Raw genomic sequence first — 15,690 nt, forward strand, 5'->3', positions numbered from 1 at the left:
GGTCTTAGTGTGTTCGTTTCCTGACATTCTGTTCTGCGTAAAGGGAAACAAGCAAATTCTTTGTTATGTTTAAAAATAGATTCATATTAGTCATGTCTACCTTTAGTTGTTGGTCTCTTTAGCTCCTCCAGAGTTACAACGAACTGATTGGCTGCTTCTCTCAATGCCCTGACAGCCAGACCTGTTTGTTTATGTGCACAACCAACATTTTATTAGAATACAATGAAGTTTGTGCTTGACAAAAGGTAGAATGGTCCAAGGGAAATTAATACGTCAGTGTAGATTTATCTCTCTGTCAGTTTGCAGTCAATTATTTTTGAGAAGCTATAGAATATTTCCCCCCCATTTTTTCTTGCTAAAACATATAACATCGCATGTTCCCAGACACATAATTATCAGAAAAAATATTTTACGTTCACAAAACTTCTTAATCAGCGAGGAAAATCTGCAGAATAGACTGCATAATTGTCAATGAAGGATCCTTACTCGACACATAGTCGGTGATGGTTGCGTAATCTCACAAGACGAGCAAATGAGCAGTGTCCAACACAAGACGGAGAAAGAGAGAGACGCTTGGTGTTAAGAGGCAAGTGTCTGTTGATTGGCTTCCTGCCTCACTGACTGGCGTGAATTTGGATTCTGATGGCCACATCTTGAGCTGTGAAAAAAACTGTCCCCTCCGGCCGTCAACACTCGAGAAGCAATTGGTGCAAAGTTTGTTTTTACTGCGAGATGCGCAATTTTCCTGGATTTTCCTCCTCGTCTAATGGGACTAATTCTGCCTCTTCTCAATTTTGCTAACACACATTACAGTAGAATGCTCATTATTGCTTAACACCCATGCAACTCTTGTAATGAAAGTCATAGCCCCACATACAGAGCTCTTCCCCCACATTATCAAGGAAATACACAGCTAGTAGATTCAACAAGAGAGATGTGTAATCCCACTGATAAATGTAGACTTTTTTCCCGGTAATTGTATGCAATTATTATCCTGTTAGGACATGTACATATTAACACCTTTAGCGTTCATTGCTACTAATAAGGAACAGACAAAACCGACAGTCTTTGTAATCGCCTAAAAATAAAGACATCAAACGGACACCACGGTTTTTAGAGGATGGAGGAGGGGGGGTAAGATAGAGCGGAGGCTGGGAGGGAGTGTGCAAGGAGGATAGGACACGAGGAGTGTGGAAAAGTGATGGTGAGGAAAGATACGAACGCTTTCGGAAAGCGGGAGAAGAGAGGTGGAAAGAGAAGGTCGGAGACGTACATGGAGACAGGGAGGGAGATAAGACTGCGGCGTTTCTCAACAGGAGAGCTGCATCTCTCCTTGGGCTCAACAACAACGACCCAGTCTCAGAATCAACCCGGATGGTTTTCATCAGGGACGCAGATTCCTCAAACAGCACTGGCACACACACACACTTGTCTTTTTGGAATGAAAGAGGGAGTCTAGTGGGTGCTCCAATTGTCTCTTACCTGCTCCAGCAATTTCCATCATTTCTGGGTGGGTGCTGGAAGTAGCGGCCCAATTGGCGATTCACTCCAGTACTCCATCTGGCATTTTGTGTTAATTTCTTTGCTGCTTGCCAAAACATGAACATACACACATTGATTTAGAGTGCTTGTTTGGCATTTAGATAATTGAAATAGCCACAATGCTCATTATGGGGCCATTATATTACCTTTATGAAAAAATTTCCTTATGACCTCATTATTTGTTAACAAGCATTTGAAAGAGAGTTTCAGTATTTTTTCCTTGTGCGTATATCTCCATGGGTTTGTCCTTGTTTCTATACAAACGACCTGCGCAAATGTAAATTTTTCACATTGTGTATGCTTTGCCATCCCTCTGTGATCCTCGCTGTGCGTTTGCGACGTGATACCGCCGCGCTTATTTCTGTGCGCGTTTGTCTAAAAAGGAATGAAACTGACTCTGATCTTATCCAGCTTAAGACAAATACGCTGTTCTGCCTGAAGACATTGTCATGGAAACAAACCGGTTTCCCTGGGTACCAGAGAGAAGGCCAAATTCAAACTCTACAGATGGAGGCAGAAGGGAAGGAAAGATATGGGCAAAAGACACACGAAAAGAAAAGATTTAGCACAGTGGCAGGAGGCACTTTTCTCATTACTTTACCTAAAATGAAAGTCAGAGGTATTTAAATGACTTACGTGTGACAAAAAAGCATTTAGAACATGTAAATCTGCTATCATGCGAAAGGTTTTTGTTGTCATTAATGTTAGTTTAATGTATTTAAAATAATGCAGCATAAAGTATAGAAATGAGCACAGTACAACACTTGGCAGTCCATCATTAATGCCATGTATTCACTCTCTGCATACCTATAATATTGTTGAGCAATTAAATAAACCCTTGATGTCCACATCTGATCTAGAGATTTGATGTGGGGAAAAAAAGGATAGAGAAAACATTTGTTTATTGCATCTGGTATCAATTTAACAACTATGAAACACTTACACATTTTTTCTTATATTGTGTAGCTTTTTTTTCCCGGAGATGCATCTACCTTTGCTTTTATTGGTTGACACAAAGTTAAGGACCTCAGCAGCCCGCGAATACTTGACACCCCTTCTAAAACACTTCTAATCGCCTGTTTTAATGGTTCAAACACCAAATATACCTTAATGTGCATTAATAAGCAGAGTAGAACCCATCTTACCACAGAACTAATGTCTACAGTCTTCCTCATCTCTGCTCTTGGCGTAGCGAGTCAAGAAGCATCAGGATTTTAGCTTCCCAATCTGCATTTTCTTTTGAATATTTTAGACATACTCTCAGTGGCTTTTCTGCAAATAATTCAGATTTACTTTGCACAGAAAAGTCCACAAATAGGTGAATCCGCAAATAGCTCATACATATAAACTCAGTTGTGTGGCTTGGATATTGTAATATAATCGATACTGACCATCAGAAATAAGCTGATAGAGACAGTAGTTTTGAGTCCATCAAAAAATGAAGGACTAACATTTATGCTTTAAGTAATCTTCACTCAGTAAAAACTTTCACACTAACGAGTTGCATTGTCAGCACTTCCTTGCTGTGTTGATGTATTGTTAATTTGCTGACTGGAAAAGGCAATACTTTGATTTTGAAACCAGTCATTCACCAGCCACTTGACTGGTGAAGGCCACAAGACTTGACCAGCTTTGACCAGGCAGAAAAAGTTGGTCTGTCTGATGTTTTCTCTTTATTCGCAATTGGCTTCCTTATTTTTGCTTTTAATAAATTAATTGGTGTAAAATGTCAACATGTAGGAGGTTGGAGGACTGTGATTATCTCAATCTAAATAGACAAAAACTAAAATCACACAATCTATGGTGTAAAATAACAAGAGTCAAGTAAAGTGTAAGAAAATCTAAAAAAGATCAACGAAAGCTGGAAAATGTCGGCAAAATGATCATTAAAGCTTAATAAATGTCTTAAATCAAGAAGACAAATGCAAATTTTAAATACTGTTTCTTCAGATTTCAATTTGGATCGATTTCCATTTCTTTTTCCCAGCGACTGTTATGCATAAAAATGATAAATGTACTTTTGAATTCAACAGAATTTGAAGAAATTAAAGAAATGAATCCAATTGGTAAATCAAAGGATGGACCCCTGACCTGCATCAGATTTTTTTTATTTAACCTAAAATGTTCTCACTGTTCAAATAGTTTTGATGTACTTAACAAATAGAAAAGCTGGTCAAGGTAAAAATGGCCAGTTCTTTTCTCTACTTTTTCCAATCATATCAATTCTTTTGCACTGATTTGTTATTCCTCATCTCACTTTCTGCAACCGTTTGGCTTCTCAAACTAGGAGCAAACGTCTTCATTTTAACAACAAAAAAAAAGGAGAAAAAGAGATCCTGTATTTGAGACAGCCGATCCGTCACTGCGTCCTGACAGTAATATCCTCCTCTACAGTATTGCTCCCCTGGCTGTGATGTGATAACCCAATCGGTTTCTAAGCCAGACATGGTATATCACAGAGCAGAGATAGAAACAGCAGTCGTTTAGTGAGCTCGCCTTTTACTGACTGAATTTTCAGATGTGAAGTCACTGCTATCAGAATGTTATATACACTGAAATACATTTACATACATTTCCAACCCTGGACATCTACATCTATACACTGTATATGAGTTTTTAGTTAATCCACCTGTCGGTTATTAAGAAGGAATGCCTTCATGCAGGATGTTTGCAATATAAATGTGTGTGTGGGCGTGTGTGTGTGCAGTGTCTGAGTGGAGCTGATAGCAGAACTGCATGGTGGGCTAAAAACGAGGTGCAGGGGAATTGCAGTGTGCTATCTCCAGAATGACAGGGCTGCCATGATTGAGGCTTGCAACACCAGGATTTAGATACACCAGCATTTTTCTCTGTTTCATTCTCTCCGGCCGGCCGGCCCAGCCCCTCGATCTGCCACTCCCATACCTCGAGCCGTCTTGCTATCCCTCCATTTCTCCCATCTCAATGAGTGCCTCAATTCCCCATTTCTCCTTTCGAATCCTCCCTGTGCATTTCTCTCTTTTCTCTCCCCTGCTTCTTTCCACCCTGCTCCCTCTATCAGGTGCTGTATAATGAAGGCTCCCCTGATGTGCTCCCAGCCTCCATCCGCCATTTTGATTCAGTACAGCTGTCCATGATAATGTACTGTTCACTCAATCACTCTTTCTCTCTCTTCTCCTCCTTCACCATCTCTCTTCCTGTCTCTCTTTCTCTGAAAGACACATGCACACTCTTGTATTTCTTTTTTTTTGCTGGAGCCCCCTGTAACACAGGGTTGCTATGGAGAAACCAAATTACTCGGTGAAACATTGAGGAGGAGACCCAGGAGATGAGACAAAGCTGTAAATGACACACACGCACACGCCCACACACACACCATATGTGCACCAGCATACAGAAAAATCCATGTGATGTGTGTTTGATTATTTGAGGGGAGGAACAGTTGCAGCTGGTCCCTCGGAGCAGCAGAGATCCGATCAGCTTTTCCATCTCTCCCCGCCTCCCCACAGATTGCCTTATTCATAAGAGCAGCAGCTTTCAAGGTCTAACGCCAATCATCTTTAAATTTCTGCTTATTCCCGCTCCTTCTCTAGCCTTGATTGTTCAGATCTTACTTCTTTTGAACACTATTCACGTATATTTTCAGATGCATTTCTTAGATTTACATTTTTTCTTCCTCTTCCTTCTTTTATCCTTGCCTCTTATAGTTTATGACTGCAAGGTCATTATATCTATACTTCAATTCCAGTTTTATTCTGTTCAGCCTTCCTGTTATCTGCTGAAAGTCTCACTCTTTTTTGCGTAGGTAGTTGTAAGTACAGTTTTCTTTCACATAGATTCCTACATGGGCTTCCTCTGACTTCATTTGAAAAACCAAAATAATTAACCTTATGTCTTCTTCCTTCAGTAACACCACATATACCAAAGAATATTGAAGATAGTAAAATGTTTTGGTGGTTTGGATTCGTTAGTCCCAAGACAGAGCAGTTCCAGATAAATAACAGCAGATTTTAATTTCTAATTATTGAATTTTTAGGTTATTCAGTCTGGGCACTTTTCTGCATAGTCCACCTCCTTCATGCTTAGCTGAGTGGCAAAACATTTAAGGTGGCAACTATTGTTAGCAGTTGGATAAGAGTAGGATTAAATATTTACAACTGTTTGACTCAAAAGGGATTCTTGTGACCAACAAAAAGATTATTCTAAATACAAAATCACTCTAAAGTAGAGACAAGAGTTGCCTGTTATTTATGCATTACGTATTTCTACAGTGAAAATTTTGCAAAGCAAAGTCTGGGCCCATTTAAATTCCTGGCTATGCATGAACTCAAAACAGGAGGTATGATCCATCTCAAGTATGTGAAGAACCTGAGTGGACATTTTAGCTGTATCTTCGTACATACAGTTTCCTGCTGGCATTTTCTGTGAAAATGAATTTATATATTTCAATTTGCAGTGCTGCCTATGTATGATGTCAGTGCAGATGTGAATAAATATCTGGAGGGCAGAAATGCACATTAAAAAGCAAAATATGTAAAGTTAGATTACATCTTGTGTAGGTTTTAACTGCAAAATGTGAAAGATAGTTGTTGCACAGTACATGCACATTATTTAGATTCTGTTGGACCAAAATGTTGGTTGATAAGAGGCACATAAGGATGCAAAAATAAAGAAGTTTAAGATTTCAGACCGGACAGATCTGTGACAACCCAGCCAAATTTGCAGTACTGTAATTCCACCACACTTTGCGCTGTTGGAAAAATTCCTGAAAAGGGAGACGTTGTGCTTTCCAGCCAATATTGGGGTCATTATGGTAATTTCACCCCCACCATAGCAGGAAGTGAAATTAATCTGAGAGGAACTCTTAATTGATGGTAAATTGTGAAAATAACTCGCTAGATATTGAATGTTCCAGTTGTTATGGATAAATATAAGAATATATTTACACACAGGACATTACAATTAAAGTAAGCAAAAATATCAAGGTCAAAATTTGAAACTTAGGTCTAAAAAGGTTAATGAGGCAAAGGAGGGCTAATTAAAACTGAAACCAGAGTCCAAAAATCAGAGTCTAGGAACCAAAATCTAACATGTGAAAAAATAATGAAGAGCAGGATAAATCCAAATCCAAAACAAGAACCAGCAGACAGACTCACCCAAAGAGGGATATATACTTAGGAGAGGTGATCAGTGAAACATTACACAGGTGGAGACTAATCAACCAGAGTGAGAGCAGCTGATTGAGAAAAGCAGAGGGAATGTAATGGAATAAGTGACTGAACAGAAACAATCAATCACGAAACAGAACACAATTAGAGTGACCAAAGGAGAAAAAGAAACTATGAAGCAGGAAAGAAAGACAACAGGAAGTAAAGAAGAGGCAGAACAGGAAGGACATGACCTGAAAACAGCTGAAGTAGTTGCTGATCTCTGATTCCTTGGCATCACAGAGTTGTTCTCTTTGAGCTTTGGGTTTTAAGAAACAAAGATTTCTCATTTTGTAGCATAGGTCTTTAATTCTTTGAACATAATTTTTTAAGATTTTCACTAAAACTAAACCAAGGTTATTTTGTTTGTAAGGTTATTCTATAACAGCTCAAGCAAAAATATTGTTGGACGTTTTTGAAAATAAAAATTGTCTGTTTCTTTCACTTCATCTTTAAAATCAACCAGCTAAGCCTCCTGGAGACAGGAATCCAGTTTGGGGGGTTGGACTCTGTCTGTTCTGTTGTTTGTTCAACTGAATCTAATCAGACTGTATTGTTGAGATGGTTTCTGAGAGGCAAAGCCAGACGAATAAAGGCCAGACAGACCTCAGACCACTTTTACCACAATTAAATTCAACAAAGATTTATAGCTCATGATAGTACTAGAAACAGGCATACAGTGCCTCACACAAATATTCATACCTCTTTAACATTTTCATATTTGGTCCCACTGAAGACAAATGCTAAAGGACAGAGTTTAGGATGCCTACATGAGAAAGAGGAGAAAGATGAAGATTGAAATATTCATTGTAATATTTACAAATATTCTCATATAGCAAGATTTTCTAATATCATGTAGCCCTAATATTCTCTGATCTAAATTGTTTTGCTTGTCAGACAGGTTATATTTAAGTGATATCTTTGTTGGCCAGATTACTATCTGGAAGCCTGAGTATAAGAGATATTAAACAAAAATGGTTTAGTTTCACCATTTTCCAGACTTACTAGATGTTTCATCTATTAGACTTCAGCCGCAGTCTCAAGTCTTTTTCAGAATTATGCACTCCTTTCACAAAAACAATCACAAATATGATTAATTGAACTTTGGGGGACAAAGTTTAAGAAAAAGAAATACTTTTGCAGATTACTACATTTTGGAAATAGTTATTTCTTCTCCTTAGCTTATTGTTAATTTCAGGTAATTGTTGAGCGTCTCCGTGTCAGGGCCACTGTGCTCCTCCATCCTCCGACTCCCTGGCGTTGATCGACGGTGCTTTCCACAGGATGAAGTGTGACATGTGGTGTGTATGTCAGTGTCTGCTTCAGTGTTTACTCTGAGTTAATACTGACTCACTCCATTAATCTGAGCTACAACAGATCCACTCCAACCTGCCCACTTGAGGGAGATGAAGGGGAGGGGGCTGTTTCAGATGCACGCTCAACACATGGTCTCCGTCGCGTTTGCGTAACCCCACGTATGCCTTTCCCTTCTGATTTGCACGCGCGATGTAACAGAGCGAGCGTTCGCGGGCCGGGACGTCCAAATCGATGCGGAGATGCTTTATGTTCTCCTGTCTGCTCTAATGACGTGTCTGTAAATTAACAACAGAATAGCGGAGCAGCGTTCTGAAAACTAATGGCACCTCTGTAAATTACCGCTGAATGCTGCTGGACGCCTGTGTGTGTTCTCATTGTAAACACACCGCTATCCACTTTTCCCTCCTTTCTTTGTTGGCACCTCATCTGCATTTGTCTGAGGTTGTGTGTTTGTGTGATTGTGTTAACACTGTTGCTTGTTGTTTCAGTCTGAGTGTGTGTTTTTTGCGCGTGCCCCCCTCTCTCTCTCTCTCTCTTCCCCTCGCTCTTTCAGTAAAGACTAGCCCGAGGCCCTGAGTTGGTAATAGCTTTTCTGACAACTATACACCAATATTTACAGAGTCCAGCACCCACCCACACCCACACATATTTAATGCACATATAAAATAATATGTAGTTTCCAGTGCACACTTTCACATGCCTATATGCAGAGCTGCACACAGTGTTTTCTTTCTGCAGGCGCACACACACAGTCTTAATTAACATGCTGGGAGGGAAGGAGTCACACACCAGAGGAACTCTCACACATGCTGGCAAACAACGTGTTGTTTCTCACTCGTATATTGGCATTCACACTCTGGGTTGTTGTTTTTTTTTTCATGCAGCAGGACCACAGAAAGACAATTTGCCACAATTTGGCCATTGAATTGTGATATATTCTCACTTTTTCCTCCTCATTATGCTCTTTGCGTTACATTCACTCGAGTGCGGCCAATTCCATTCTAGCGCTCCTCTCCTTTCCTCTTGCCACCTTAATAACCTATTACACTTCAGTCTATTCATTATGTGGCAATCCTTTCTACCCCTGGACACTTTGGCGGTTCCCTCGCCAAGTGTCTGTCTTTCTGCGGCTTCACCTGGTCTGCATTAAACTCCTCCTCTCTTCTCCTCGTTATGGCGAACTACAAGATGGTGGTTGTGCCCGAAGCAGAGAGCGGAAAAGAAAAGGGAAAAAAAAGAGGCCAACAAGATGTGTGGAGAGGAATGATGGCATGATGCCAGGAGGGAGGTGTGAGAGATATTGGGATGCAGAGGAAGGGTGATGCTTAGGTGGAGGAGAGATAATGTCATCTCTTACTTGTTTATGCGATCGTTTTTGTTTTCTTATTCTCGCTTGCATGTTTTTTTGGGGTTTTTTTCTCTGCTTGCTTTGCATTGATGTGTGAGTAGGTGTAAGAGTAGATAAGTAAATGTGAGCTTAAGTATGATGGATTGTGAAACCTTGGTTTAGTGTCCTTGGAGGTCACAGAGGGTTTTCAAGGTAAGTTTCCATTGGCCGAATGCCCGATTCTCTGAATTTCACAGCAGCTTGCAAAATGATTCATACGGTACTCCTTAAACTTTTTTCACACCGTCATGATTGAACCAAAATCTTCGGTCTACATTGTTGTGATTTTATGCAACAGACTAACACAATGGAGGGGATAGAAAATTATACATGGGTTTCAAAATGTTGTATAAATAAACTCTAAAAAGTGGAGAATGTATGTTTGTATTCAGCCTCACTGAATTAATACTGCAAAATCAGCTCAAATAAGCACAATTATTAATTAAAATTTTAGCTCCATCCACCTTCTCATTAACTTCAACCACACTTTGATGCCTCTACTCTACTGTATTCTGCGTGCTTTGCATGTTCAGGGTTTGTACTAGTGCTTAAAATCCTTGAATTTCAAGTGTTTTCAAGGTTTGGAAAGTGCTTGTTATTCAAACTGTAGCAGTTTTGTAATTAAGTGCAATATAGCGTTTGATTAAAATCCTAAATTTGCAAAACATTACTAACAAATGAAACCAGATATCTTTATAAACATAGAAACAAACACGTGTTTTTTTCTCACTGACTAAACTTTTCTTGTTTTAGGTCGGTTAGAATTACCAACAACATTTTCTAGAGATTTATTTTGTAAATTTCTTTGTATATTGTTTTTAAGCATTAAATTTGAGCAGGAAGGTCTTTAACCTTAACATGATTTATTTAGACTGTTCTACTGTAAATAATATTTATTATAATAAATTTCTCAATGACTTATTGATCTGTGTAATTGAAATAAAGGTTGTACATTACATGTTAAACAACGTTACTGAAATTGGACAGTTTTTTGTCAAATTTCTGACCTGAGGACCTTCTTTTTTCACTAATTTGAAGTTAGTTGGTTGTGTTGGGTTTTAATTAGTAGTACCACACTTTTCAGATCTTTATTTGGAAGAAAAATGGACCACCATGTATCATTTCCCCTTTACTTAACAATCATGCACTGCCTTGTGTTGGTGTACCACATAAAATCGAAGCAGAATGCACCACAATTTGGGTTGTGTGACGAAATGTGAAAAAGTTCAAGGGCTATGAATATATTTGCAAGGGACCATAATTGGCTTTGGCTGCCATGAAGCTTACAGGCTGCTCTTCTCCATTTCCATCGGCAGTTTTTCCCACCCTTATCAAATTCCTCCAAACCTCGACTGCTGCCGCACAAAGTTACACCAAAAAATTGTGTCTTTTTCCGAACGTCGAGAAATGAGCCATGTTGTCAAACAAGACCACATCACTTTCGACTGCCAGCACAGCTGTTCTCTCAAAAGAGAGCGTGGCAGGTTTCATAACGAGTTTGGAACGCTCTTCTCTCACGACTGTCTCTCTCATATCCACACTGTTTAATCTCTAACCCACATGACTGATCAAAGCTTGTTTACCCACCACTCCATGGTGCGATTAGAGGTACTGAAGGAAGTGTTTCTTCCAACTGCTGGCATCAGTGAGGCTTTGCTTGACAATAACAACATTTTCAGCATCTTAAGGAATATGTTTTTGTACTGAGCATTGGAATCAAATTTAACCAGCCAGCTGAGATTTGTTTTACTCGACTGGCTCTGATGAACACCCACCATTTTCTTTCCCGGAGCGGTTTATGAAGAGCAGTGTGGGAAGAGGCATTATAGCTGAGATAATGTGCTAATCATTAGAATAATGTTCAACAACCCTGTAACATTTACAAACGTATTTGTTCTTTTTTTCCCCCCGCTTGCCTCTCTTTATAGCTCGTGAGGAGTATGTTGCCACCTTTAAGGGCTCTGAGTACTTCTGCTACGACTTGTCACCCAACCCCATCCAATCCAGCAGTGACGAAATCACGCTGTCCTTCAAGACGCTGCAGCGCAACGGCCTGATGCTGCACACGGGCAAGTCAGCCGACTACGTGAACCTGGCACTAAAGAATGGTGCCGTGTCCCTTGTCATTAATCTCGGCTCTGGGGCCTTCGAAGCCCTGGTGGAGCCCGTCAACGGCAAGTTCAACGACAACGCCTGGCACGACGTGAAAGTCACCCGCAACCTGAGACAGGTAACCAGACTACAACAGGTAGAGAGAGGAGTGAGCGGCCTAGCGGAAAGGAGAAGCAATGATAAAGAGTTAAACTAACAGAGGGACAAATGAAATGACAGGAAGTATGTCAGAATATAGAACCGGCATTTTATTGGTTAAATACTATCTTTCTTCCAATGCCTTTTTATTGATAAGACTGTGGGTCATATATATTTATATATGTATATATTTTTTTTTAATCACAAAAATGTGTCTTTTTTCTTCAACTATTTTCCCACTTGAAACAACAGAAAGATGGAGCTTTTAGAAAACAGGACCATATTTTTTGGTGTCTGATATAAAATTAAATTCACATGATGAGTAAAAATATTTCATATCTGAATACTGTTTTATGAAGCTTTTTTTCCCCTACATTTTCTGTGACTTACCCTGACTAGAAATGTTTCACTAATCTTGTTCTCAGTATGTGTTTCACACAGGAAGATAATTAAAGGTGCGCCACCTCCTACCCTAATTTTCATGAACTAATCACTTGCTTCTGTGTTAATAAAAACCCAGTGGAAATGTAATAACGCTTTAAAGATTCATAAGACACTGCTGGCATAAATGACGTTAATGATTTTTTTAGACTGGAGGAGTTTTTGTCTTATTAGCCTATTAGCTGTTAGTGTTAGCATCTGGGAGAAACTAATCTAGAATTGAATTAAATAAAGACTAACATAAATTTCTGCAAACTCTTAAACTGTTTCTTTAAAATTGATAGTTTCTGACTCCATAGAGATTGTAAAATTTGTAAAATTTGAAAATAGTCATTTTAACTCTGCTATTATGTTAGCATGTTAGCTCATCAGGCTGTTCAGCAATCGCTTACAGTTACCTCCAACTCTGTTAGATAATTTATTAGACAACATTTTGGTGGTAGATGGAAACAACATGAAAGAATGTTGCCACTGGCTAACCATTAGTCGCTAACGGCTAAAGTTAGCATCTGCGTTGCAGTTTCTTTTCTGCACAAAGCTAATTGGCTGTTTTAGCTGTGTGTCTTTGCCCCTTTATCATCTTTAGACTCAATTAAAAACAGTCAGACTAATAATCTCTACTGAATCATTAAGCACAACCAAATTTGAGATTTATAAAAACTTTATTCTACTTTTTAATGGTTGTTTGGTTTTGGATTAGCATAGAATTAGAGACATTGAGTGCAATAAAGTAGTCTACTCTGATAGCAGATGGTGTGATTTTTAAAGCCTTTACTTTATTAGTGAATAATAAACATATAAATATATATTTTTTCCCAAAATATTACTCAAGTCTCACCTGGCTTTGCTCTCATAACCCTAACATTGTGCCACATTATGAGCTGTATGTATTGTTACACCCCTACAAATTAATAGGCTACGGTTTTAAATTATCAAAATGGATTTTAAACTGAGATAATTGAGTAAATTACAAATTTTTAGCTTGGTTTTGGCTTTTCACAATCAGGTTTTACTTTTTAAAAAGCCTTTTTATGTCAGAGTAAAGCATGAAAATGTCACCTCAGGCTATTTAAAATTGGTTTAACCATTTTCTGAAACCAAAGCTCTACCCTCGCTAAATTCAAAATGAAAATACTGATCCCCAAAAAAAAAAATCCTGGATGTTTTCTTTTTTGTATTTAAGCAATGTAACAGAGATTGAACTGACGAATGTGTTCAGTTTTAGGCAGCTTCTGTGTGTGTTTGGCTTTGGTGAACCGCATAGCCTGCTGCAGATGAAGGGCAGACTGTAGTCCACAGGAAGAAAATAATCAATGTAGAAGCTGCCGTCAGCGCACTGTTGTTCAACTGCAGCGATGCTGTGGTAGTAAGAAAACACCTGAGGTTTCGGTCTTAGTTTACAGTGGGTTAACCACCAGGCCAGCTCTGCTTTCAGCTCTAGGTGAGTGCTTTCCCAGTCGAGTGTGTGCTTGTGAGCGAGTGTGTAAACGAACAAATAAAGCGAGAGAGTGAACTAGAAAAACACTGAGGATCCACCAGCACTCAGGTGCTTCCTATGCCCTGCCTCGACCGTTTGCCTGTCTGTACTACTAACTTGACTACTAACTGAACTAACCTGCTAGTGAAACTAACCACCATCCATGGAATGATTCATTCTACTAACCTAACCTGTGCCCTTCTCCTAGCAAAACCACTCCAACCAACCTACTAATCTCACCAGAGGCCTTCTAGCTTTTTCCTTTTTTTTTTGTTCCCGGAGTTGTTCTGTTCACAGTTTTTTGCCTTCCTTTCTCCCCCTCTCCTACAAAGCACTCAGGCATTGGACACGCTATGGTAAACAAACTCCATTGTTCGGTAGATATCATTCTAATTGTTTCTTAGTTTGGGTTTTCCCCGTGTCTATTTCCTTTTGAATCATAGACATCCAAAATAAACCAATAAAAGGATAAATGCGGTTGGTAATCTCTTACGCTTAAATAGCCCCTCTCCCCTTCTCCTTGCCAACCATGTTTTTATAACAAAAATCCCTTTCCTTCCCTATTTCTATGATTTTTTTTTTCACTCCATCACTTTGTGACTGACTTGTAGGCGTGCACAGATTGGCTCATCTCTCACATGCACGCAAATGTCGAGCCCCACCCTCCCTGCATGTCCTGATTAAGAAATCCTTCTCTGATTATTCCACAAATTGATTGAGAGGTTCCCCCTTCCCTCCCTTCTTTTATCCTTCTTTTGAATTTTTCGTCCTACGATCTGTCATGCATGTTCCTCATGGTGTCTCTGAGTCATGCAGTTCTTTGTTTTTTTATCTGCTGTGTCCTCTTTGCCAGTGGTTGCATGCAGAGAGAGGAGCAAGCTGCATGTCTTTTTGCTATTTATATATATATGTGTGTGTGTGTATGGAATGAGCCTTCGCCCTGCTAACACCTGTATGTACATCAATACGTGTTTTCTTCTGTGTGTCATCTCATTCAGACTCGCTGATCCAACAAACCCCCCTCAGACCACAAACTAACACCATCATCACAACTCACACAGCAACATGACATCATCACACCTACTAACAGCATCAAAAATCATTAACCCTGATCTCAGTAACCCACCACAAGTAACACCACTTTGCTTGCCAGCAGTGCTGCAACTAACAACTACTAACCAGTACATAGCACTAACACCTGCTGTGTAGCACGAAGATGCCTGTGAATACCTAACTAACAGCTGCCTGGCTGGGCAAAATTTGCCTGGCGATGCTAACACTGTATCTTAGTGGGAAAGTAATGTGCTCGCAAGCTTTATAGGCAGTTTAACATGGTCAGTAATGTACTGCTGAAAATCTGAGTGATAAAAGTAAATGCAACTTGCATGTGACAGCATTAGATCTCTGTGACAGCTAAAAGCCCCTATAGAGGCCATTAGGCAGCAGAGTGAGCTAATTTAATTACAGGAGAACTAGTGTCTCTGTAGGTAAACCATTTAGGGGAAATGTTGTTTGTATACTAGTAAGTAAATCCTACTGCATTTCTCTACCTAAGCTGTACAGCAGCTTAGAAGATAATCATAAGAAAACATTCATTAGTAAAGAAAGAGGAATATTTACTCTGGTTCTGCATAAAGCAGGATGGATTAGTTTGTTATATAATGTCAGTAATTTGCAGTTGAAGTTAAAGGAAAATGTCGAGCGTACAAATTCAGTATTGGGTGCACCAAAGCTTTGAGTTTCAGCAAGTCCAAGTTAATCACACACAGAGTCACCATGCTGAATAACGGACTGACTGCTATCTCCAGTCTGAAGATGCCAGACCACATGGAGTAATATGGCACAAATATTATGGTAGTTCCAGCATCACCACAATCAGATCTGCTCAGTTAAGCGTCACAGTCAGCACTGATCCAAATGCATTAAATCAAATCCCACCAGAAGCACAACCATCCCTTCTCCAAAACCAATCCGGGCTTTTCCAAACAGAAGGCACATACATTTGGTTACTACAGTAACGGGGGCTAATTTGGCTGGTCAGCGCCTAGCTAGCGCTTAGCGCTGCCTTTGGTGTGAGTATATAGCGTGTC

General features: G+C 39.5%; 1 protein-coding gene across 18 annotated transcripts in view; it reads left to right on the top strand.

Moving 5' to 3' along the window:
- The window catches only part of nrxn1a (neurexin 1a), an 86,551-nt gene that overhangs the window by 17,044 nt on the left and 53,817 nt on the right, over positions 1 to 15,690 (top strand). For 9 of the 18 annotated variants that reach the window (XM_044103823.1, XM_044103814.1, XM_044103822.1 and 6 more), the window contains 2 exons: positions 11,361 to 11,662; positions 13,933 to 13,977. In XM_044103823.1, the coding sequence (XP_043959758.1) occupies positions 11,361 to 11,662; positions 13,933 to 13,977 (347 nt within the window). The remainder of the gene's footprint in view (positions 1 to 11,360; positions 11,663 to 13,932; positions 13,978 to 15,690) is intronic. The other 9 variants (XM_044103824.1, XM_044103827.1, XM_044103829.1 and 6 more) reach the window with 2 other exon arrangements.

The sequence above is a fragment of the Gambusia affinis genome, linkage group LG20 (assembly GCF_019740435.1).
Source record: "Gambusia affinis linkage group LG20, SWU_Gaff_1.0, whole genome shotgun sequence".
NCBI classification, from domain to species: Eukaryota; Metazoa; Chordata; class Actinopteri; order Cyprinodontiformes; family Poeciliidae; genus Gambusia; species Gambusia affinis.